The 25,688-nt window shown below is 40.8% G+C and overlaps 1 protein-coding gene across 2 annotated transcripts in view; it reads right to left on the bottom strand.

Annotated features, from left to right (window-relative positions):
* PITPNB (phosphatidylinositol transfer protein beta) overlaps nt 1–24,562 on the bottom strand; it is a 62,940-nt gene extending 38,378 nt beyond the window's left edge. For both annotated transcript variants that reach the window (XM_028124688.2, XM_028124687.2), the window contains exons 1-7: nt 24,474–24,562; nt 19,931–19,961; nt 16,947–17,092; nt 5,262–5,353; nt 4,615–4,622; nt 4,030–4,104; nt 2,349–2,432 (exon numbers count right to left, since the gene is read on the bottom strand). In XM_028124688.2, the coding sequence (XP_027980489.1) occupies nt 2,349–2,432; nt 4,030–4,104; nt 4,615–4,622; nt 5,262–5,353; nt 16,947–17,092; nt 19,931–19,961; nt 24,474–24,493 (456 nt within the window). In that variant the 5' untranslated portion in view covers nt 24,494–24,562. The remainder of the gene's footprint in view (nt 1–2,348; nt 2,433–4,029; nt 4,105–4,614; nt 4,623–5,261; nt 5,354–16,946; nt 17,093–19,930; nt 19,962–24,473) is intronic.
* Between the last annotated feature and the right edge of the window lie 1,126 nt (nt 24,563–25,688).

Below are 25,688 nucleotides of genomic sequence, written 5' to 3'. Positions count from 1 at the left end.
AGAGCTCACACTTAATGCTGTGAGATAATCAGCACCATTTTACACAAGATAAAACAGGCAAAGAGAGAGGAAGCAACCCATCCAAGACTGAATAGCCAGCAGGTGGCAGAACCTCAGAATCTGAATCCAATCTAGTTTCAGAACGTATGTTTTTAGTCACGGCTCCACGGACTCAGAATACAGACACTTCTCATTCAGGCCCAATCCCTTCTCTTTCCCCATGTATCCAGCCCAGACAACGTTCCACACAGGGAAGCACCCGCTTGACCTCTGCATGTGCAGTACCCTTCTCCTGGAGCACTGATCTCAAGTGCCATTGTCACGCCCCTTGAGGCCAGCAGCGCCTTCTCTCCTTGCTGGTCTAGGCTGGGGTGGAAAGAATGAGACCAGGGGCCTCCGGGGCTCCTACACAATCGGCCTTAACTGTTCCATCTACTTGCATTCATGCCTGCAAACACTGACTGAACACCCATTTTAGCCTGAGAACAAGAACAAAGAACTCTTATGACCTGAGCAAAACCAAAGGTGCCTTGTATTCTGCGGGAGAACAACCTGGAATGCAAACCCATGAACCACAAGATCGGATTGTTTTGTCTGGCTGGAACAACTTTTTCAAACACCAACAATATAACCTGAATGCCTTCCCTGGGGCATCCATACTGTCACTAGGCATTATCTTGTGACCTGCTGGTCCAAGCACGTAGGCTACCCTGACCTGGCCCATTAACCGACTCACTCATTGCTCACTCCCAGGATTTTTCCTCCTACCATCATTCTTTCACATGCAGTAAACATGGCTGGAAAAGACACAGAGAAATAAAAGGGCAAAACAGACATCTGAATATTATTTTTAAAATAAAACATACATTTACTTCTGAGAACTAAAAAAAAGTCCTATATAATTTCAAAGGTGGAATTATCCTTAAAATTGAAATAATGTCAAATCACAGCACAACTAAAATTTAGGAAGTTCTACAACAAGGATCCTTCATTAGTGCTCACAATTCTAATCAGGGACAGGGTCCTAGCAGAACAGGACCTAGCCTAGCAGAGGGTCAAAGCTGGCAGTCTCAAACCCAGTGATTTCAGAGAAAAGATGGGGACCTTTGTTTTAGAAGGTTTACCTTTTTTTTTTTTAAGATTTTATTTATTTATTTGACAGAGAGAGCACAAGTAGGCAGAGCGGCAGGCAGAGGAAGAGGGAGAAGCAGGCTCTCCATTGAGCAGGGAGCCCGATGTGGGGCTCAATCCCAGGACCCTGGGATCATGACCTGAGCCGAAGGCAGATGCTTAACCCAGTGAGCCACCCAGGCGCCCCTAGAAGGTTTACCTTTAAATTTCAACAGCAAAACCAGACATTTTGTTTGGGTTATTTCTGTTCAGCCTACAAAACTGCTCATGTTCAGACAATAAGCACTGAAAATGAAATGGAAAGGTCATGAAATAAAAATGCTAACTGAACACGCTGGGCTTTACCATGACAGAAGAACTCTTGTTCCAAAGCTTTTGCTCTCTACACCAGCATAAAGAGGGCCAATGGTTGTCATAACATAAAGTCCACAACTGTGCCCTGCAAAAACAAGCAGCACCAGCATACTCTAAGATAAGAACTGAGTTAATATTTCCAAACTGCAGCAAAGTAATACGAGGGTCTTACTTTGGGAGAATGCAGGTCTTCACTTCTGGGGGACAGTGGGTTATTAAGTCAAAAGCCTATAGTATGAATATTTACATCTAGTAAAAATCAAGATTAGAAAGCTACACAACTGGGGGCGCCTGGGTGGCTCAGTTGGTTAAGCGACTGCCTTCGGCTCAGGTCATGATCCTGGAGTCCCGGGATCAAGTCCCGCATCAAGCTCCCTGCTCAGCGGGGAGTCTGCTTCTCCCTCTGACCGCCCCCCCTCGTGTTCTCTCTCTCTCATTCTCTCTCTCTCTCTCAAATAAAAATTAAAAAAAAAGAAAAGAAAGAAAGAAAAAAAAAGAAAACACAACTGTTAAGCTTTCTTAATCACACTTTAAAAGTATAAGGGACCCGCATTATTTACAGAAGCCCAAAGGAGACTTCTTTTATAAAATAATGTTAGTCTTTTCCCCCCGCAATGAAAACAAACCTCTATATATCTCAAGTATATTGGGATTTCTCAAAGGGATCATTTGTGAAAAGGCGAAATCCATAGAAGAAAACAAATAACCCGCTCTCCTCTCTCTGGTCTTTTTGCTACACAGACCCACACCCAAACTCCAGGCTCACTGAAGTGTAGAAATGCAGGCCATACAAGAGAGAAAGATCATGTTTAGATGTAAGAGGCAACAAGTTAAAATGTCATTGAGGAGTATGCAGTACTTACTGCTGGTTCAACTTGACTTCGATCTGCAATATCTATGTGGACAATTTCAACAGTTTTCCATGTGTTCGGATCTAAACCGTGTACCTATAAATGACAAAGAGAAATGAAACACAGCAAACTGTAGATGTTCTTATTAGGCAAACTATTACACTTACATATATAATCTCTGAGTCTTTCAGACCACATTACGAGGAATAAAAAAATCCAAATTGTTACTTCATTAAATTAGCGGTCTGAAGTCTTAAGGGATCTAGAGATCTTTTGTTACCCTTGTATCCCTAAAAAATAAGTGTGGGGAGGGGAGGAGGTGTGAGGATGCTGCCAAATTAACAGAAATCTGTCACCATTATTTTCTGGTAATCCTTAGAGATGAGTTATGTAACAAAATGTACCTAACCTATGTTTAACCCAATGATACACGACCAAGTCCTCATAACCTTTAAGTCCTAGACAAACATAAGGTGACATTATAATTAGATTTCAAGAAGCTACACTGCGAGGTTTAAAACCTATCCTGAATTTTCAGTTTTGAAAGGACAGCAATTCCTCCACTCCTCATGTTTATTAATAATTTCTAAAACTCCCTCTATGAACCAATTAAGAACTGTTTACAAACTGCCAAAGTCTGTCCATTTGGAAGCTAGAAAAGGCAGATCAACTCATACACAGACTAAAGCACACCCAATCATCTCATTTTAAATTTTAGAATTACTGTGGAAAAAAAAAACAACAACATGAAATGTCAAATGATCACCGGGAAGAAAAACTCAAGTCAAATACCACCAATTATAATTCAAAAGTTCTATTAATTGGCACCAATCACATAAAAGCGAAAAATACCACAACATGAACTTAATCTCCTATAACAGCGTAATGGTGAGGCTGAAACGGCAGTTCTCAAACTGGAGCTCTTGAGCTGGATCGTATACCACAACACACAGCATACTGGGCCCCACACCCAGGGATTTTAATTCATTAAGTATCGGGTGAGAGCTGAAACTGTGCATTTCTAACAAGTTCCCAGACGCTGCTCCTGGTCCAGAGACCACACTTTTGACAGCCACTGGGCCAAGGGTATCGATCCATACCAGATTGTTTGCCAAGTTCTCTAACACATCTTATCAAAAGTTAATGATTACACTGAGTCTTAAATGATTTTCTTGAAATTTATTTGAGGGATAAATGTGCTCCAACTTGTAAAAATCAGAAGCTTGTCAACATTTTTGTAAAACATTCACATTTGCTCCTCCCTCTCGCCTTTTGGCTATTTCTCTGACATCAACCCAGCAAAGCAGAGTGGAGGTGAAAATTAAAGCAGTCAATTTTGCTTTGTAGAGTAGCTCTGACAAACATACAGAGATGAAAAGATGAAAGAAATCTAAAGTTAATGGCTAAAATCGGTTTGTGAATTTTCTCTCTGCTCTCCCTGTCCCAGATAGAGAGAGCTGATAAAAACAGCAACTCTCCCCACAGTCTGCTCTCGCACCAAGGCAAGGGGGCTGAGAGGGAATGCCCCGTTTGTTGCTGGTTGCTGGCCTGCCTCACTGCAATCGGACATGCCCTGGTGTGTCCAAGTACCGGTCTCCTGTAGGTGCTATCACTCGGGTGATGACAGAATGGACTACAACAGTATTCCCATTTCCAGAGGCTTCTGCACTGAAAGCCCAGAGTTGAAACTTACATTTTCTAATGTTCCCAAGTCTGGTTTGTGCCATGTTTCAATTTTAATGAAGAAATCATCTTTCATATATTCATTCTGCAGAAAACACAACAGCAAAATGACAGTGGTCTTTCACTGGTTCTTTGGGGCTTTTGTCTGCAGGAGACTTCCCCAGCATAAGTATCCGTGCTTTGACTCTATAAGACTGATCCTCAAGTAACAAAGAATCATTAGCTACCTGTTGTTATAAACTCGTCAGGCAAACCAAATGCTGCATGCTTTTAAATAATTTAAACAAACCTACTTGTCATGCAGCATACAGAGCTAATATTAAAGAAGCTGGGAGGTTTGGCGAGCAAATACGGCATTCAAAGAAGTAGCAGAAGCAAAATAAAGTCAACAGGGAGGTTTTGAGACAAGGCTGGAAAAAACCCACTAACACTGTGAACATGTGGTGGAGTGTAGGCTGGTGGAAAGAGCACAGAGGAGGAGCCATGCAGCAGTGGGCAGTTTTATTTTAAAAAGCAATGAATGACTGAAAATAATTATTATGTAAAGCAAAATTTAAAGATGAAGAGTATGTGACACAAAAATAGTTTTACTCACCGTTACAACTGAGGCATAATGGACAGGTGGGCAATAAAAGGGGAAAAAATTTCAGAATATTAATCGAAGTCAAAACAATCTGTCATATTTACTGTCACGATGATTAAACTCCCTGAGAACACGTAACATTTAGTAGTTTATGTCTGCAAAAGTTTCTATACAAGTGACACTACAGTCTACCTTAGATTATAGAGTCAATAATCTAATTTTAAAACAATGGGAGAATAATGTCACAAAAGCAATATATCACTTTAAGGCCAATTTAGCAAACAACAGGAAACTGTTTCAGAAGTCTGCCATATTCCTACCCTACTATATGTGGCAATATGAGAAAAATACTATTAAAACTACACCAAAGGACACTTTTGAGTGTGGATGACCTTTCAGGTCTCACCCCTGGAGCCAGTGAGGTCAGCAAGGACCTCAAGGTGCTCTCCTCTGGGAATGAACCAATGCCCCTTACAAAGGTCTAGGGGGAGGAACCCAGAGAAATCTCTCCTCTGCCATAGCACCTGCAGTGACTACCCAAGAATCCACAGAGGACTTCCTTGAGTGTCACCCTTCTCAAAGGCACTGGCACCAGGAGTCCCTCTCCTCCTCAGCAGTGGGGCAGAGGGTGGGGAATGACTGCCAGGAACCAGGCTTACTTGTTCTACAGTAGGGGTATGCGTTCCAGGCTTTCTCGTGAAACACCAAGGAGCCCTCCGGAGCAATCATCCTGACGAATGCAGGAACTTTGCTGTGAAGAGAGAAACAGTGAATTTATTTTCAGTAGTACCATCACTTCTTTGTTGGCATCTATTGGGCAACCTCAAAGAGTACTGTCATCAAAGGTGATTATGTTCTAAGTTCCATCAACTCAGGCTGACTGTTAGCAACGTGTTTCATTTTCAATCCCAAAGTAATCAAGTGGAAAATTAATGTAAAACTACAACATGATTAAGAACATTTAGCTGTATACAGGATTTAAGGGGAAAAAAAAGAAACAATTTTGTGTCGGGCTTCTGCTCTATTCCCCTAAGGTGAAATCTGAAAGTTAACTGAGGCTATTTAAGCTGCGCATAATACAACACAGAAATTCTCTCATGCAGTTAGACCACACTCACTGTTTAACACAAAAGAATCCCTAGAATATGGGAGTATCTCTGAATAAAAGTCTTTAAATACATTTTACAGAATAAACTTAAAGAAAAGTGACAATCTGAGGAACCCAGGTGGAAATGAGATCTTAAAACATATCCAAGTATCGGGGTGCCTGGGTGGCTCAGTCGTTAAGTGTCTGCCTTCAGCTCAGGTCATGATGCCAGGGTCCTAGGATCGAGCCCCACACTGGGCTCCCTGCTCAGCTGGAAGCCTGCTTCTCCCTCTCCGACTCCCCCTGCTTTTGTTCCCTCTCTCGTTGTCCCTGTCAAATAAATAAATAAAATCTTAAAAAAAAAAAGTATATCCAAGTATAAAATTTTGTATGTTTGGACGATGAATGTCATTTGCTGCCTCAAGTATAGCCGAAAAAGGGTTAAGTATATAATACATGAGAAGTCTGTGCCAATTCATAAGGTAATCAGCAAAGATTCCAACAGGTAAGTAGGCAAACACATCCACAGACACGTTACAAATAGAAAACACAACTGGTTAACAAACAAATGGAAAAATCAGTCTTTTCAGTCTTCAAAGAAATGCAAATAGAATGACCACTTCTAATGATTGTAAAGAAAGCAGTTTTACATGCATAGGCTTTTCATACAGATCAGATTCAAATCCCAACATCAGCACTTAGAAGCTGTGTGACCTTGGACACATCACTTGGCTCTCTGAACTTCCCCATGAGTTGAACACAGTTCCTATGACCTACTCTGCAGGTTATTGGGAGGATTCAGATTAATACCTATAATGTATTTATTAGCACATTGCATAATACAGTAAGAGCTCAATAAACAGTAGGTACTGCTCTTTAATTATAACTTGACATGAAGTGGAGTACTTTCACATGCCTTTCTTCACTTATATCCTCCAACAGCACTACAAGCTACACATTCATTTATTATTCCGTGTAACCAGCATTTAAGTGGCTAAATAACTACATGTCAAAACTATATCTTCCAATGTGAAGCCCTACATACTTTTTCTGTATCAGAACGGCTTCTCTGAGAACTGTCAAATACAACTTAACTTCCTAAGCTAGGAGAAAGAACAAACTAAGGAGGAGACTGGGGCCCCAGAAAGGACTTGTGCCTCCATACTAAGATGGAGCAGGTAGCCAGAGGCATCCCTATGAACTTTGGAAGCTAAGCAAGTGAATGTAAGGAAGCCCCACCAGCCAGAGAGCCTTGCAGCTATAAAAGAGGTAGTGTGGATAGCCCCTTCGTTGCCTCCTCAGTACACAAGAACATATGTATGCCTTGGAGTTTCCACTACTGTGGCAAATTAAACCACTGGGAAAGAAAAGCTGAGGCACTATTATATGTGACATTATAATCGAGATTCCAAGGGCACAGAGATTTACCTGTGCCTTTACACCCTGAAAAGATAATAAAGGAGAATTCTTTGAGCACCCATTCTTTGCAAATCTAGAAGATTCATGCAAAGGGGCATAACCTCACAAAAATAAAGCCAAGATACCTGAAAATACTTTCATATTAAAAGTCAAAGACTATCCGAAGTCCACATTATTTCTTCCATTGCTCAAGAACTGAAACCAAAATCCCTTTAACTGGGAGAGGTCTCATCAGGGCGAGCATATCATCAGGGTATAATGTAATACATATGGGTGATTTTTAAAATATACCACAAGATTACCTATCCATCTAGAGTATGACAAACAGATCTATCACTGGTTCATGCGGTCAAAGTAGAAAAAGGCAGGAAAGAGGTGCCTGTGTGGCTCAACTGGTTGGTTAAAGTTCGACTCATGGTTTCAGCTTAGGTCATGCTCTCATGGTCCTGAGATCCTGGCTCTGCACTAGTGGGGAGTCTAGGAAGGATTCTTTCCCCTCTCTCTCCCTCTCCCTCTGTCCCTCCCCCACAGGCCCATGCATGCTCTAAAATAAATTCTTTAAAAAAAAGAGGGGGTACACCTCGGTGCCTCAGTCCGTTAAGCATCTGCCTTCAGCTCAGGTCATGATCCCAGGGTCCTAGGATCGAGTCCCACATCTGGCTTTCTGCTCAGCAGGGAGCCTGCTGCCCCCCTTGCTTGTGTGCACACCTGCTCTCTCTCTGACAAAATCTTCAGAGAAAAATTTTTTTTGAAGATTTTATTTATTTACTTGACAGAGAGACACACAGTGAGAGAGGGAACACAAGCAGGGGGAGAGGGAGAAGCAGGTCTCCCGCGGAGCAGGGAGCCCGACGCGGGCCTCGATCCCAGGACCCCGGGACCATGACCTGAGCCAAAGGCAGACGCTTAACAACTGAGCCACCCAGGCACCCCAAGAAATTTTTTTTTTAAAGGAAAGAAAAAGGCAGGAAAAAAACAGCTGCATACTAGCTCAGAAACATATTTTAATTATTCTATTTATTCCCATAGTGCCCAAGTCTAAAAGCCTTAAACATTCATCAAAAGCTCTAAAATTTGCTGACCCAAACAGAATATATTGGCAGTCAGTCACTAAAGGTCAGCAAGAACCAAATCTACAAGAAAGTTTTAACATGTCTTCATTTTGCTCCCAAATGCCTATTTTCTTATTTCCAGGATACTTTTCCACTATGTGAATTCCAAGAATCAACTTTTTGACTTAGTTAAGAATGACCAAACCTCTGAGCCAGTTATTTCAAACTGACTCGCTTTTTACATTTAACATGAGAACACTAACAAACATCTCTCCTCAGTGAATCTAATTTGGACTAAACACAGGGAAAATGCATACATGGAGTAAATAAAATTAAATTTCAATTTTGTTAATTTAAAGGAGAGAAATTTTCTTTAGTGGCCAACTTTAAAATATTCCTAACAAGGTGGTTCAAATGAACCATTTATACAATTAACAGCATACACACTGGTTTTCTACTTCAGTATCACCTACCTAGGAAGTAAATTCTGTTTTGGAAGCTTAGTGTCTTAGAAAAAGAACAAATATTAACTGAATTAACAAAATGGAGGTAGGCCTTCAAAAATAAATGAACAAGGACATTCCTCCTCTTGTTCTCCCAACAATCATGAAATGTTCTCTTGTGACAAACCAACACTCATGACAGTGCTTAACTCAAAAGGTAAACACTTCTAGATTTGTCTAAGAGTCAGACATAAAATAATGTCCAGGAAGTCAAAAGTTCTTTGCCATACATGGTCCTTTTCCCACCCCAACTCTGAATGCATATAAAGAACATTTAACTTCAGGGTAAAATTCAACCAAAATGTTCCATCAATTGTGTTGACAGGAAATAAATATTAAGATTTAACTTCTATAACAATGGCTGTGAACCTGTTAAGTGGCAAGACAACTTTGTAACAGTGGTAGAGGAAAACAAAGGGCTTATATGGTTTAAAAGATATGTAATAAATGACCATAATGTACACTGAACTTCTGATCTAGGAGCATTCTTTTTTTTAAAAATCTGTTCCTGAGATACGTAACACCTTGGGAAATCATTTCAAACTGCACTTTTCCTGTGGAAGTTTTACATCCACTTGTAAACAAAATAAGCAAACTGCTGAGTTCGATTTTTCCATCCTACAACCTACTGTAGATAAACATCAAAATGTAGAAAAACATATGGAAGAATCTGAAGACAAGATTAATTTGCCATAATCTTTCATTTCAATCAATTTCAATCAAATGAAATATACCTTAAATACACGGGGCACCTCATTCATTCATTCACTCAAGTATTTATTTACTGAGTGTCCACTGTACCAGGGGCTATGTAAATAACAGTGTGTAAATGAACAATTCCTATTCTGAGTTCACCTTCCAGGGAAAGAATCAGGAAACAGAACAGTAAATACCAAGAGGCAGTGAATTACCTCCCCCAAAGTGCAGCAGAGTCAAGGAACAGAGCACTGCACAAGTGAGTACCTGGTTTAAGGGTGCCCAAGAAGGCCTCCCTGAGGAAATGAAAATACAATGGCGATCTGAGGGTGAGGAGGGCCAGCCACATGAAGACACAGGCGCCAAAGTCCTGAAATAGCTAAAGACTCAGCCTGCTTGGGTCACTATGAGGCTTCCAACATGGCTAGACTGTAGTGAAAGAGGAAGAGAGGGACAGACACAAGATGAGGATGGTGAGGTGAGCAGGGGGCAGGCAGATCACAATAAGACCCATTTTATAAGCCAAAGGGTTTGGTTTTTATTCTTTCTATGACAGGAAGCTACTGAAGGCTTTAAGAAGGAGAATGACACAACCAGATTTAAGTTTTAAGAACATTCTGACTCAATTTAGTAGTCATGTTAGTAAATGAAAATTAACTGGAGTGGGCAAGAGTGGATGGAGGCAAAAAGTAACTCAAAATGGATTAAAGATCTACATGTAAGAGCTAAAACTGTAAAAAATTTTTTTTTTTTTTTTGAGAAAGCAAGCAAGTGCAGGTGGGAGGAAGGGCAGAGGGAGAGGGGGAGAGAGAGAATCTTAAGCAGACTCCCTCCCTGCTGAGTATGGAGCCCAACACAGGGCTCAATCTCATGACCCTGAGATCATGACCTGAGCTGAAATCAAGAGTCGGATGCTTAACTAACTGAGCCACCAGGTGGCCCATAAAACTATAAAACTCTTGTAAGAAAATGCGGATGTAAATCTTTGGGACCTTGGATTGGATGATGGTTTCTCTGATAGGACACCACAAGCATAAATGACAAAAGAAAAACAAGTAAATTGGGCTTAATCAAAATTATAAACTTTTTAAGGGTGCCTGGGTGGCTCAGTCGTTAAGCGTCTGCCTTTGGCTCAGGTCATGATCCCAGGGTACTGGGATCAAGCCCCACATCGGGCTCTCTGCTAGGCAGGAAGCCTGTTTCTCTCTCTCTCACTCCCTCTGCTTGTGTTCCCTCTCTCGCTCTGTCAAATAAATAAATTAAAAAAAAAAAATCTTAAAAAATTATAAACTTTTTAATGCCTCAAATGTCACTATCAAGAAAGTGACCAGAAAACTCAAAATGGGGGGAAAACTGCAAATCATTTATCTGGTAAGAGGATAATATCTAGAATATGTAAAGAACTCTTAAAACAAAAGAGACAACCCAATTACAAAACAGGTAAAAGATTTGAACAGATATTTCTCCGAAGATCTACAAATTAACAGTAAACACATGAAAACATCCAAACCTTGAAATACCACCTCACACCCATTAAAATGGCTATTACAAAAACAAAACAAAACCTGATAAGAGCAAGTGTTGGCAAGGATATGGAGACACTGGAGCCTTCCTACATGGTTGTGGGGTAATGTAAAATGGTGCGGTCACTTTGGAAATGGGTCTGGCAGTTCAAAAGTGAGGAGTTACCATATGACCCAATAACTCCAACTAGGAGAGTACATGTGCGCGTGCGCGCGCACGCACACCAAGAAAAATAAAAACATATGTCCATACAGAAACCTGTACACAAGTGTTCATAGCAGCATTACTTATTAAGTCAAAAGAATGGGTGGCAAGAGATCAGTCTGGAAGCAACTGGAAAAGTTCAAGAGAAAGAGATAATGGTAACTTGCATTAATGTGGTGGGTATGAAGATGGAAAAAATGGGTAGAATAACAGGAAAAATTTACAAAATGACTTCAAATCCTGATTTGTGGGAAAGAGTAAAATAACCAGACACAAATTGGCTACTTTCAGGAGATAAAACAATACTTTAAAGTTTTGGAGAAATAACAAAAAGAGAGAGGGAAAGAAGTGCTTTCCACATAACAGAATAGCAATGAGAAACGAAATGTACCATAAAAGGGAAACGCATTACAGAACTATTTCTGATATTCTTCTGGAATAGGATCACTCTTTATTTAGACAACTCTGAAATGTGCAAAACTGAAAACTTAGAACTATACACAAAGATAAAACTTTGCGTTGATGACTAATTTTTGACTCAAGAATGAATTACTATATTGGGCTGATATTTATCAATTTCTTATGTATACTTATTCAAAGATGCTCTCTGATGTGAATCATCACATATAATCGATCTTTGCATTTTCAGGTGATTTAAACTTTTCATTTTTAAACATGAACGTAACTTTAGTTCCTGGCAAATGACTCTCTTGCTTACAAAAATGAGCTCTTAACTGGAACCACATGAAATTTTAAAACGATTTTCAATTAAACCTCTGCTGTTTCAACCTTTGGGGAACAAGACCATTCAGAAGTTGGCATAGCTTTATGAATTCTCCGTCATTCAGGACTGACTGGAGATGATGAAGATAAAATGCTTATGAAGAATAAAAGAGTAAAGCTGATTCTCCCCAAGAAGGGAAAAAAACAACAGAAGGATTGGTCAGTGTTCCTTACTACGAAGTCTCAGGAGAGCTGCAAGTTTTTCTCTAAAATAACCATCTCAAAGGTTGCAACACATTTCCTTGCCTTGCTTCAAAATTCTATGCCCGATAAAGTCTGTCCTCCTTCCCCACCATCCACTATTAAGTGTGTAAGTATATACTGATCATAAGAAAACACTCAAACCTTCATAGTAAATGGGCTATAAGACAAATATTGTACACGTGAAATACATAATCAGGTGTCAAAATGAATAGACGTGACAAAAAGTGATGGAGTTTAGGGAAGAAGAAAAGTAGTCAAGGAATGCCTCTGCACAGGACAGAGCTGAGCTATGTTCAGGAAACTGGGTTTATGGGCAACCCCACATCGCAAGAAGAAAGGACCTAAGGGGCTAAACATGGCACTTCTAGAGGACAATGAAGAGTCAGGCTTGCTTAGAGCCAATTGTTTTTATTCTGAACAGTTTTAACAATTGGAGAGACATGGATTATCTTGAGTGGCTTATTAAGTTTAACTTTATTCTGGAAGACAACTTGAGACTTTAAAAGAACATGGGATACGGTGAAATCCATGGTCTTGGGAGAATTTCTCTGTAAACTCCTTTGGCATTCACTTCAGAAAATGGAAAATATTCTAACCCTCCCACAGGGCTCAGCAGTAGAGCAAAGTGATTAAGAGTCACAATGCCTGCCTAGGTTCATGGCCTATCTCTGCTACCAACAGCAGTGACACAGGGGCTAGTTACTTACACCTTTCTGGACCTTCATTTCCTCACTAGAAAAGGTTGCTACGGGGAATCACTGGGCTCCCACCTAGAGCATGTACAGTGACCAGTAAGGACTAGATCCTCTGCTTAGAGTTACCATGGGCAACTACTTACTGTAAATTATCAAAGGATATGGAAAGATATCCTGTAAGATTATTACTTGAGATTCAAGGGGGCAAAAAAGTCAATGGTCACTAAATTATGGGGTTTTTTAATACCTCGCCAAGATTGTTTCTCAATCTTCTGGTTAAGATGAAGTGTGTGTATCTTACTCCCAGAAGTGTTTTTGCTGAAATAGGAAAGCATGCTGGCCAGAGAATCCAGAGAAGTTGATTCCACTGGGTAAAGTGGATCTCAGAATTTCAAGTTATCTCAAATGTACAAGGTGTCAGTGGCCTCAGGCAACAAATTTTGCCAGCCAAGTCTGCAATTCTATTGCTGCTATACAGTGATAGTGCACACAGCACTAGAAGTTACCCAATGGAGCCCAAGCTGAAAAAGGGAACATATATTACTGGACACAAACTTAACTTCCTCAGGGAGATAGCTCTAAAACTCTAGGAACTGTGATAAGTCTACAGCATGCTGAGCTTGCTGTCCCTGCAGGACACTCCTGTCTGACAAGCTGCACCACCAGCCCCGTGTCGTGATTGCTAGCTTTCCTAACGGCACAGTGAAGGCCTCAGCCGCTCACTGCTAAATGATTCTTTGCCCTTCCATAATCTTAGTTACCCTGTGGCTATTGGGCCTTCGGCACAACGCTGATGCCTTTGAGCATGTGGACTTCTGATTGCCGTGCCCTGCAACTGTTCTCTCCCCCCAGACTACAGCAACAGTTGGTCCTGGTTTTGTCTTTATTGCCTGACGGGTTTTTGGTTGTTCTTCACTGTCGGAGAGGCTACCACCCGCCACACTGCCTGAGATCCATTAGTGCCACCCTCTTTCCTTTGTTCCTTTCCTGTCTTAGGCCTCTCCATGCTGTCCCCAGATGCTATCTTTGTGTGACAAAGCCAGCCTTCCATTGGGCATCAAACAGTTCTTCCCATCCAATCAGACCCCTTCCCCTCCCTTCTCATGGGACACCTGTGCTTATCAGGTCCTGAGTGCTTATTGTCAGGGACTTGGGACTGCCTACTTGTGACCAAAAGAGCATGGGATTAGAACCCAGAGAATCCCAGGCCAGTCACCATTCTGCCACTTACTAGCTGTGTGACTTTGGGTAAACATGCACTTCAGTATCCTCTTAGGTCCAACAGGCATATCATCTATTTTTCAACAGGAGTAATAAGGAGTAAATGAGTGCATGACAGGGTAAAACCAAAGGCTATTGGGAATGATTTCAGCTCCTTCTAGGAATGAAGAAGCCATGAGAGCACTGGGAGGCTGGCCTCCAGAGAGCCACGATTTTCCTTTATTTAATCTATTAAAAGCCTGAGAAGAATTCTGAACGTTGTCCCCAAATAAGCTCTGCAGAACAATAACATCTCTTGAACTAACCATATTTATATACCCTCTTCAATTTAAGAAATTTATTATTTATGGCTAGAATGTCATCTGAATCAGATGTCTCAAAGTATTTACCATTTTTCTAACTAAAAATGCAGATTAAAAAAACTTAAATCACCCATAATCCCACCACCAAGAGAAAAAAAACATTAACATTTTACTGAATCTCTTTCTAGGCCTTTTCTGATTAGTTTTGTAAAAATACATGTAATGTAGTGTATATTTATATTTATGTACATATTTGGCAACTAATCTTTTCCATGTAATAATATATCAAACATTTCCCCAACTTCCAACCCTTAGTTTTCAAATGAAGGGTATTTTGAATCTATTTCATGATTATTCACATATGGACATAATACACCAACAGAAAGTTTTATATATCGAACTTTCTGGTTAATTTTTTTTATCGAACTTTCTGGTTAATTTTAGAATCCCCAGAGAAAGTTATGTGTTTACAATAAAAAAAGTTTTATGTGTTGGTAAAATTCAAGTAATGAGTAAATGTAAAATACTAAAGAATAAAACTAAGTTTATATAAGTAAATTCAATAGTATAAATACTATGTAGATCATACCATCTAGAATGCCACATTTTTCTCCAACTGACACATTTTTTTAGATATAGGGTGCTAACAAATTAACAGGAACCATGAATAAGACAGTCTTATGGGTAACTGACTGATCAGAATTATTGCCTTCATTCAAACCTGCATCAGAAAGAAACACTCTGTTCTAGGAGAAAAAAAATAAAATAAAATTTAAGATTCTGTAAAGTGATAACCTGCTTTATATTCATGTGTCAGTATAAACCAAGCAGTGGTCTTAAACTGAAAAACACAGGAAACACTGATTGTCACAGCTCACCTACAACTTTAAGGAGCTTTACAAAAACATGGGTGTTACTTGTTTCAATATGAAGACAATAAAGGCAAGAAAAGACCAAAGATCTTTCCTACCTTTTTAAAGATTTTATTTGTTTGAGAGAAAGAGAGCGAGCATGGGAGCACGAGCCGAGGGGGAGGGGCAAAGGGAGAAGGAGAAGCAGACTCCCGTCTGAGCAGGAGCCTGATGCAGGTCATGATCCCAGGGTCCTGGGATCGAAGGCACACACTTAACCAACTGAGCCACCCAGCCGTCCCGATCCCTCCTACTTTTAATAAATTTGAGGGACTACTGACAAAATGGACTCTTAAAACCATTACTGAGCTTTTGCCCTTAGACAAATACTGGCATGCATTTTCTGTTTTTAAAATATTTAGGCCAGGGGTGCCTGGATAGCTCAGGTCAAGATGTGTCATAGGATCGAGCCCCATGTCAGGCTCCATGCTCAGCACCGAGTCTGCTTGAGATTCTCTCTTTCTCTCTCTCTCCCTTCCTCTGCCCCTCCCCACACTCACTCGCTTTCTCTTAAGTATTTTTTTAAAAAATATTTATGCCAAAGATAGAGATTAGACAGCCAAACTCAGGAGAATTTCTATAAACCAAAGACATAAAAACAATGAATGAAAAGATTTCAACAGTCAAGTCACACAAGAAATTCAAATGGTCTACTAATAGGAAAACACACTCAACTTCACTAATAAGGCACGCAAATTTATTTTTAAAGACTTTTTTTTTTATCTGACAGAGAGACAGTGAGAGAGGAAACACAAGCAGGGGGAGTGGGAGAGAGAGAAGCAGGCTTCCCGCAGAGCAGGGAGCCCGATGCAGGGCTCAATCACAGGACCCCAGGGTCATGACCTGAGTTGAAGGCAGACGCTTAACGACTGAGCCACCCAGGCGCCCCTAAAGCATGCAAATTTAAGTAAGAGATTATTTCTGCATATCAAATTGGCAAAAAAATAAATGGAAAAAAAATGGAAAATGAACACTATCAAACACTTGGAGGGCAATCTGGCAGTAATACCAAAATTTTAAATAAGCATGTCCTTGCAGCAAAATCCCACTTTTATATATTTCTCCTAGATAAATAGTAACCTAAGGCATGAAGACATGTACAACCATGTTCACAGAAATATTACTTGTAACCTGCAAAAAGGAAAATATCTAAAACACCTAAATCGACTTATCATTTAGGGAATGGTTACATCACCTATGCTTTGTTCACACTAGAAAAGGTCACTCAGCCTTCAAAAGGACATGGACATTAAATAACATAGCAGGGTGTTCACAATGTGTCACTCCGTGAAAAACAAAGCCAACTACAGAACCATATGTATGGTAGGATCCCGTTTGCCGTAGAAAACAAAAATAACACAAGTGATAGTTTATTTTCATTTTAAAAACTTCTTTGAGTATGTATAGACAATGATCCGGAAGGAAAAACTGTTTCTAGTGTTTCTCCCTGGAGTTATGAATATGTGATGGCAAGAGACAGGGACTAAGTTTTTATTTTATAACTTTCCCTGTTTGAATTTTTTTATAAACAATTATATCTTTTATAATTTAAAAAATTACCAATAAGGGGGGGTTCTCTCAAAAAATTAAAATGCAACATATTGTCAGAGTAAAATTTAAAAAGTACCTCAGCACACGGACCGCCCAGGAAGTTAGGGAGTTATCTGCTCAATAAGTAAGCTGGAGAATTAAGGCATCATCTTCAATAGAATGACTAAGCATCAGCTGTAACAATCAGCTTACCTCTTTAGGTGATAGATTTTGTGTGTATACTGTCCCTTTTCTCCATCCTTCTCATAAGGTTCATTTTTTAAGACTTCAATTCCTTCTCCACCACCAGTTTCATTCTTACTAGCTTCTGCAACAGAGTAAAGCTGCCCAACCTGATACTGGAATTTCAGAGCACAGAATTTCATTAAGCCAGTAGTACCTGCGGAAATTTCCTATGCTAAAATCTTACCATATATGATATAGAAAAGTTTGTCCAAATCATTCAGCACATCTGTTCCATATGAAAACATGACTCAAGTTAAAAATTAATGTTTAGGAAGATTAAGCACTAGATGATCATACAGCTTCAACAAACTAATATTTTATGAGATTTCCATGATTTGAGAAAATTGCTAGTTACAAATACTCTGGGGTGCCTTCATATGTACTACCCACTTATCAAGAAAACATCTTGATGTGTGGCCCAGCTTTTTGTATAATATATATTTCTATTTTCCAAAGCACTTTCATGTCTATTCTATCTCATTTAATTTCACAAAATTCTCGGGGGAAAAAAAGGCATGAAGGAATATAATTGTTACTCTGCTAATTAAGAAAGATAAGCAATCAGAATACCACTGTCAATGATAAAGAGGAGGTATATAAAGTGTAATTTAAAAGCCTGAAAATACAAAGAACCATTATGGTCCAAATTTTAGTAGACCTCTGGGGTCTTTTTTCCGACGACTTATGCCTGACATGCCTAATTTAGCCCTTGTCCACCTCAAGAGAATGGATACTGGATATCCAGGATCAAAACTGTTAATGGTAAAGTTCTCCAGTAAACAGAAACTGTTTTTAAAGTATTACAAATACACAAGAATTACTATAAAAGGCAAGAAATTGCTGACAGTGGCTTCTATTTCATTTTAAAGTAAATCAGAATTCTCAATGACCTGAACCAATAGCTGTGAGTGGGCAGTATTGTTCTGTGCCAATCTGAAGCTGCTATAACAGTTCCAACAAATAATAAAAGGCAAAGTTCTCATGTTCTAATTTGTTCTAGTGACTCAACCATGGCACAGTCTCCAATCTCTTCAAATTTGGCTAAATCTCTTCCTCCAGGTGAGGACAACCTGAAGAAATGCTTTTCTTTGTTTTTAAGCACATTTTCAAAGAAAAGCTATCTGTAAGAATGAAATCATTGAAAATGAACATTTTATTTGAGACAATAAATAGGAGTAATTGTAAGTTCAGTAAATACTTATATTTAAAAAGTCCATGGGAATATGACACTATCTTTAAGGTTAATTTAAATACACACCAACTCAATCACTCAATTTGGGTTTAGAAAGCTAGAAGCTAGAACCAAACACACTTCTTAAAAGCAACAAAGATAATTTCTGTAGGGATTTTAGACTGCAGAGAGGGTGTATTTCTTCTCTGGTTTTTGTGATACAACACCAGGGTTAGTCCAATAATGCTACAATCCTTAAATCCTTTAAAATGTACTTTTCAACACTGTCATATTCTTAAAGGACAATTAAAATGTCTCTAAATCAAAAGGTAAATTTAATCTTGGTCAGGAACAGAGTAACAGAACTTTACAAAGAAACAACAGTATCCAAAAAAATGTTATTAATGAACTGATATTTTGTGGCATGCCACTAGCCTTTCCTTTTCATTTTTGAGACTAATTTGAGAGAGAAGGCATGTTTAATAAGTCTGAATAGAAGAAAAAGCTGAGATTATTTTCAGTGACAACACCAAGTCAGAAAGATTTCGACAAGTTGATCCAACTGACTGAAACGAAAGAAAAAATTTAACAAAAACAAATGTCAATTTCCACATTCAGGTTCAAACAATCAATTGCACAAGTAAAGCATAGGGGTGCCTGGTTTGAGTGTTTTAATATGGGGAAACCTCAAGCACTACTGAGATATATATAGCTAAGTTCAAGTCTACTTTAAGCTGTGCCAGACAGCTACTCATTTATAGTTCCTGCATTTTGGGTTTGTTTGGTTTTTTTTCTCCTTTCTGTCTTCTGTCAGCTGTCACTTCTTAGGTTATCAGTTTGTTTTGTCCCACTTCCAATTCACTGCTTCTAATCTACTGTCAGCTCCAGGAAAACCAGATAACTGAGCAAGTGCAAACTGTGTGCAAATTACAGAATGACCCAGAGGGCTTTGTGGGGTTTGCTACACATACCACATACCTCAGTTTCTCTGCTTTTATCTTCCTTCCTGGCTCTACCACAAATAGCTACAACCGAAGGACACGCAAGTTCTGAACAGGTAGTGTATTTCTATATTATGTGCAGATCAAGGGAGACAATAATCTCTCTCAGTTACGTGCTGGTCGGACCACGTCTGGAATACTGTCTTCAGTTAAGAGCAACAACTACAACACAAGCAGTGGTTAGACCAGCTGGTGAGGAAGTCTAGAGGTCATGTTATACTAGGCCAAATGAACGTGCTGGGAATGTTTAACCCTGTGACCTCATGTAGAGACGATGGAACAAAAGAACTTGAAGGGAGGAGAGAGAATGGCCAAGAGAAAACCTGAAGGGCTACCATATGCCAGACAGAATAGACTTATTTCCCACTGCACAAGTGGAAGGAACTGTAAACAACAAACATTATAGGAAAGCAAATTTTGTCTTAAAGACAAATGCATAAAATATCCAACAGTAAAACAGACTTCCTCTAAGCAGCAAGTTACTTAACCTTAAAGTGCTTTGTTGAGGTTGGAACCTCCTTTCTCTGGGATACTGTAGCCAGAAATCCTGAACTGGGAAGAAGATTAAAACTACATTCTTTAGAGCCTTCTGAAACAAGGCAGTGTAACAGAATTCATGTACAATGAATTATCTGTAATACACCACAATTCATTTTGTCACATAAACTGGAATGTAAAGGTAAGTAAATACAACTTTAAATTGTATGACTTTAAATATGACTTTAACATATTGAAATAAGCTGTATCAACAAAATAATACAGAAAAAACCAAGACTTACCTCCTGAACAGAACATGGCAAAACCACACGGCTAAAATGACAAAAGAAAAAAAAATGTCACGTATAAAATATTTGGCTTTAAAACACAGATCTCTAGATCTGTGTTTTACTTAGAACTTTTGCTTAAATCCAACAATAGCTTAATACAAGAATGTCATTGTCTTTACAATGCCTACGGCTCTAAATAAAAATTTTTAAATTGGGGAAATAAAACTACCATTTGCGGCCCTCAATGATCACTCCCATTTAGTGTCCTCATTGTACCAGGACCTCAAAAACACAGTTGCAGAGATTCTTGTGAGGAGAAAAGGAACAACAGAAAACTCATCACTGAAAATTACAGGGTACTGAATACATTATTTTTAGACTGTCTAGTCAGGTTGCCCTCATGAAATTTTTAGTATGGTTTCATTCTCCATCTATATGCTACATATTTTGTTTTTATATTTCTGATAGAATATATGTCTTGAATCTCATGAATGAATGCTTCCAAAAATTGTTCCCCACTACCCAAATATTCTCAGTTTTATTAAACAAGTAAAAGGTCCCTTAGATATAACAAAAAAAAACTTTACCAAGGGAAATACTTTGAATCTTAGAAATAGAACCCCTTCCAGGGCAGACGCAATGTAAGGTTGACTGGTGTTTGATCTTGTCCAAGAGTTTGTTACTAGACCAACAAAAGGACTGAAATGGAGGCATAATGCCCCAGAAGATATAATTCAAAAAAAATATTATGGTAAATTATATCAGAATATTGCACTTTATCACCAGATTTTTATAGGGAAGTACCTTCACTTATCTTTGGCATAAACTCTGAAAACCCCTGAATATCAATTATCTCACGATAATAGCTGGTGTCCAAGATAGCAACTTCTTTTTTTGGCCTGCTTTCTCACACTTTTCCCTGCTAACCATTAAGGTACCATAGCAGTGTTATGTAAACTTTCATTTTAACTCTCTATTATAATGAGAGGAAAAAAAAGAACCCACAACTGTCACCTTGATTTTCATTTTATAGAAAATTCCCAATAGTTTTTCCTCATTCCAACTTTTCTTCAGCTGCACTGTCCACCCACCCCTCTCTTCCTATTCTCCTCAAATATCTACGCCTGAGTCCTCACATCACCTTGATCTCCAACATGTATAAAACATGCCTCCTGTTATTCTCTCCTCCTTCACTATCAGGAGTCACTCATCACTCCTTGTCTTTCTGATAATGGTCACCTAAAGACGACGAACATTCTCAAACACCATGATTACTAATTCCTATTCTCATAAAAAAACTGTTATACAAAAATCCTTGCATACCTAATCCTTTTAACTGTCTCCTCAGAGTACACACTGATTTGCTCACTGTCCCAGGAAGAGAAAATAAACTGGGGCCAAGAGGGTGTGGTGGGGGGGGGGGGGGCAGAATAAGATATAGAGGCTGAGAGCTTATTCTGGAAGATAAAGAAAGATATAGACAGAGATATAGGTTGGAAGCATATTTTTAGGGCCTGGAATACAATGATAAGAAATCTATTACATTTATTAGGCAACAAGGAATCCAGGAAGGTTGTTCCAAAAGGGAAGTGACATGACTACAGCCAATCTAAAGAAGTCATCTGTAGCTGCTTAAAAAACATTGAGAGGCAGGAGTGTGGGGAATAACCATCTTTGAGGAGGCTGGGCAAGGGTTTACAAAGGCCTGAACCAAGATGACGGGCTGCAGAGGAAACGGAAGGAATAGAGAGGAAAGAGTTAAAGACTTCCCGGAACTTTCACAAAACCAAACAATCACTGCTGAGTAATTTTAACAACTACTCACTAGTGGGAAGATCCCTATTTTTATATAACAACACTTTCAGCAAAACTTATTTCACAAAATCAAAGTGACTCAATAAGACATTCTGGATGAATAATGAGTCAAATAAATTCTTCAAGATTTGCTTAATGAAAAGTAAAAGAAATAGACAGACTTTGATTTTTTTTCCTCAAAGCCTCATTCAACTTTTACAATTTGAAAATTTTCAAAATTCTCTGAAAACCCTCAGGAAAATAATTTTCCAAATGGAACTAGCAACTAGTTCTTTAGAACTAGGACTTTACACTAATGGCAACTTCACCTATTGCTTAAATAACAACTTAAAGGAACTCCCCCACCCTGAAAAGTCATTTCTAACCTTTTATGTCAAAAATAGATGGCATTTCTTAAAACAACAAACATTTGCCAAAATATTTTACAGTTTAACAACACCTTCACATAGGAATGACCTATTCATTGCTCCTAACCAAAAACGATTTTAGAAAGTTGACTTGAAAATAGGAGGAATCATTTTTTTCATTCAACAACACTGAGCACTTACAGGATGGTGGCCTAGATGCTATGCCGGGTACTACAAACAAGATAAAAACAGCCTCTGCTTTCAAAAAGTCTAAAAGGAGAAAAAAAAAAAGTCTAGGGAGACATACATGAAGAGTGAACATCAAGAAATGTAATTTATAACTTCTTAGGAAAAAAATTACATTTGGGCACATTTTGGCATGTGTTACCTTGGCGCATTTAAATTTTTATAATGAAAGTAACGGTTTCACAAAAAGCGTATCGTGCAAATTCCCAATGGGAACTTCTTTCCATGAGTTAGCTTGATACTCCTCACATAACTGTCAAAGGGATCTACTGAACACTTAATTCACATTTTAGGAGGGAGGAAATAACTCTAATAAAAATGACGAGATCTATGATGTAAGATCAGTTCTACAACTCACTTGCTATGTGACTTGGGCCAAGTCAATTTCCTTCTGTCTTGTTTCCTCCATTTGTCTTAATATCTGCCACCTACCTTACATTAAAAAGTTGTCAGAGTAATAAATAAAACTTTCATGATACATTGTATAAACGACTTGGAAGAAAAACTTTATATAAATCCAGAATTCAATACTATAAACTTTATCCAAAAATGTGTCTTTTCTCAGGATCCCTGTCACTGACTAAAGTTGTTAATTTTTCATTAACTTAACAAGTACTTATTGAGCCCTTACTATGCTCCAAGGACTATTCTAAGAGTTGGGAATATGGAAGTTAACAAAGTAGACAAATTCATGGAGCCTGCATGTAGCCAAGAGAATACATGTAGTAAAATAGAAAAAAGGTGAATGTATTGTATGTTAGATGGTGATAACTGCTACAGACAACAATAATGCAGGAAAGGCAAATACAGTGGGGGTTGCAATTAGGTCTTCACAGAGGGACTCCCTAAGAAAGTGATACTTAAGCAAAGACCAGAAGGAGGTAGATTACTGAGATGAGAGAAGAGCACTTCAGGCAGAGGGAACAGCAAGCAGAAAGGCCCTGAACTGAGCTTTTTCCCTGAAGTAATGAAAGAACTATAAGGACGCTTGAGCTTGAAATGGACACAGGCACGTGCAGGGTAGTAAATGTGATCAGAGCAGAAGAGAAAATAGTGTAAGACCTCGTGGGCTATTGTAAGGACTTTTTTAATTCACGAGATAAGAAGGCTTTGGAGGGTTTTAAGCAGAGAAGTGACAGTAGTGACTTTCTAAAGGAAGTTTGAGAACACTAAAGATAAGGTGTCTTAACTAAATTAAGCCAAAATTTACGTTTAAGAATTTAAAGTGAGAAGAGCATTTGAAAAACCAAAGAACAGGCCATACTCGAAATCCCTAGGTGCCCACAGGATGCTGACGATACGAACCAGCTGTGACAACTCAACAATCATGGCTAAACATTTCCTGTGATAGTTACAGTGCTTGCCGGTGGGAAATGCCATAACTTTTCATTAAATTACTCCGCCGGTCTAATGCACCTGAAAACCCTTCCATTTGACAGGCCACGTGTTAACAATTCTTCACGTCAACCCCGTGAAGTAGGTGGAACCCAATCACCCCATCTTAAAGATGTGAAAACTGAGACTCAAAGCAGAGCGACGTCTCCCCTGATAAGTCAACTGAGCCGCCCGGGGGAGCGCAGTTTTTCCGAACTCCCAGCTCCTGCCTGAACTTCAGGGCGCCTACGTCCCACCTCGAGTCCCCACACCGTGGCTGTCTTCACCGGGCAAACCCATCTTTCGCGGGCTACAGGTAAGCTCCACCCCACACGACAAATCACTGTCAGACCCACCGCGCCTCCCCACCCTCGGGCTCCGACTCGGCCCCTGGCTCGGTCCTCCCGGGCGGGCGTGCGGGTGGGCCCAGGCTGGGACTGGAGATGGGGGGTGGGGAGAAGGCGGGTCCCAGCGGAAACTCCCGGCCTCGCCTTCCCGAGCCACGCGCTCCGACCCGGACCCAGGAGCCTCCGCCCCAGGGGAGTGGGCGGCGGGATTACCACGGCAACGCCAGGGGACAGAGTCTGGGGGCGCGCAGCGGTGAGGCCTTCAGTGGGCCGGGGGCGCGGGCCGGGGGGAGGGGGCGCGCGCAGGGAGCGGCCAGCCAGAGGCTCGCTCCTTTCTAGGAATATTTCGCTTCCGCCACTTCTCAATCAGTGAGTCTCCCACCACCGCCGTTGGGTAACCTTGCTCGCGCCCACCGACCCACTCACAATTCCTTAATCAGCACCATCTTCCTGGAACCCCCTCACAGCTGCCGCCGCTATCACCGCCACCGCCGCCGCTACCGCCCCTCACGGCGCCTGCGCAGCCCCGCCTCCTTACCCCCTCGCCGAACCACCGCGGCGCCTGCGCGTCCACACCCTTCCGCCGCGTCTCGTCGCGTCAGCGCGCGCCAAGGGCTAGCTCCGCCCTAGTCTCGCGCCCCACCATGGGCTCGTGGAGCTTCCACTGCGGCTGCGCGTCTGGCTCATGGTGGGGGCCTTAAGGCTTCTACTGCTGCTGCGCACACTAGGCGCGCGCTCGCGAGTTCCCTTCTTGCGTCTCCTCCCTCCAGTCAAGTTCCGTCGGGTTGTGTGTGCAGCCTCCGCTCTTTGGTGAGTTTTCCAAACAGTTCTCTGAAGTCGTTTCCTCGTGACCAGCGCTAAACTTTCTCCCACTGCTTTTGAGAAGAGGTCCTCTCCTTGAACTCTCACTCCGGGCTCCACGTGAAAGACTTGTGTCGGGTTGGGGAGGCCGACGCCACCGCGTTGTGCTCCGGTGGCGGGCTCCGTCGGATTCCGGGAGACCGAGACTTAACTGACTCGCAGCTCACTTGCATATTCCGGCAGCCTCGTGAGTGCAGCCGTGTGGCCGTTGCTCACCAGGCTAGGGCCAGCAGCTGTGGCCACACCAGCTCCCCAGCCCCCGAATCCACCCCACAATCCAGTGACTCGACGGGAGGAGCGCCCTCTACTGGCGACGAGGTTCCCTGTGGGGGCAAGGGGTTCTCGCCCGTAAGACCCAGGAAGGGGACCTGGCTGGGAGGGCGGTCGCGCAGCCGCAGTGAGAGCCCGCGCGACCCCCCATACCCAGGCTCCAAGCTGCCTGAAAGGTTTTTGGCTTTTTTTTTTTTTGGCTTTTTGGTGGACCTTCGGATGAGTGGTGGCCCCGGGGGTCACTCGTTTACTCTGTGCCAGGCACAGTACCAGGCACTGGGGTACATCTGGAAACAAAATCCGCACGGCCCCTGACCTCCCTTAGGAACAAATCAGTAAGAGGATTTGGTTTAGCGGTGAGCGCTATTCCATGAATGAACGAAACAGGGTAATGGAAGAGGCAGAGGCATCAAGGGAAGGCTCTCAGGAGGCCATGGTTGAGCCTACGGTTATGAACAGCCCAGCCTGCGAAGGTGGTGGGGGAGACACTCCAGTTAGAGGGAGATAGCC

This window comes from Eumetopias jubatus, unplaced genomic scaffold (genome assembly GCF_037043125.1).
Source record: "Eumetopias jubatus isolate StellerSeaLion01/CBP00866 unplaced genomic scaffold, mEumJub1_p1.0 scaffold_16, whole genome shotgun sequence".
Classification (NCBI taxonomy): Eukaryota; Metazoa; Chordata; class Mammalia; order Carnivora; family Otariidae; genus Eumetopias; species Eumetopias jubatus.
This window is presented reverse-complemented; position numbering and strand designations above follow the sequence as displayed.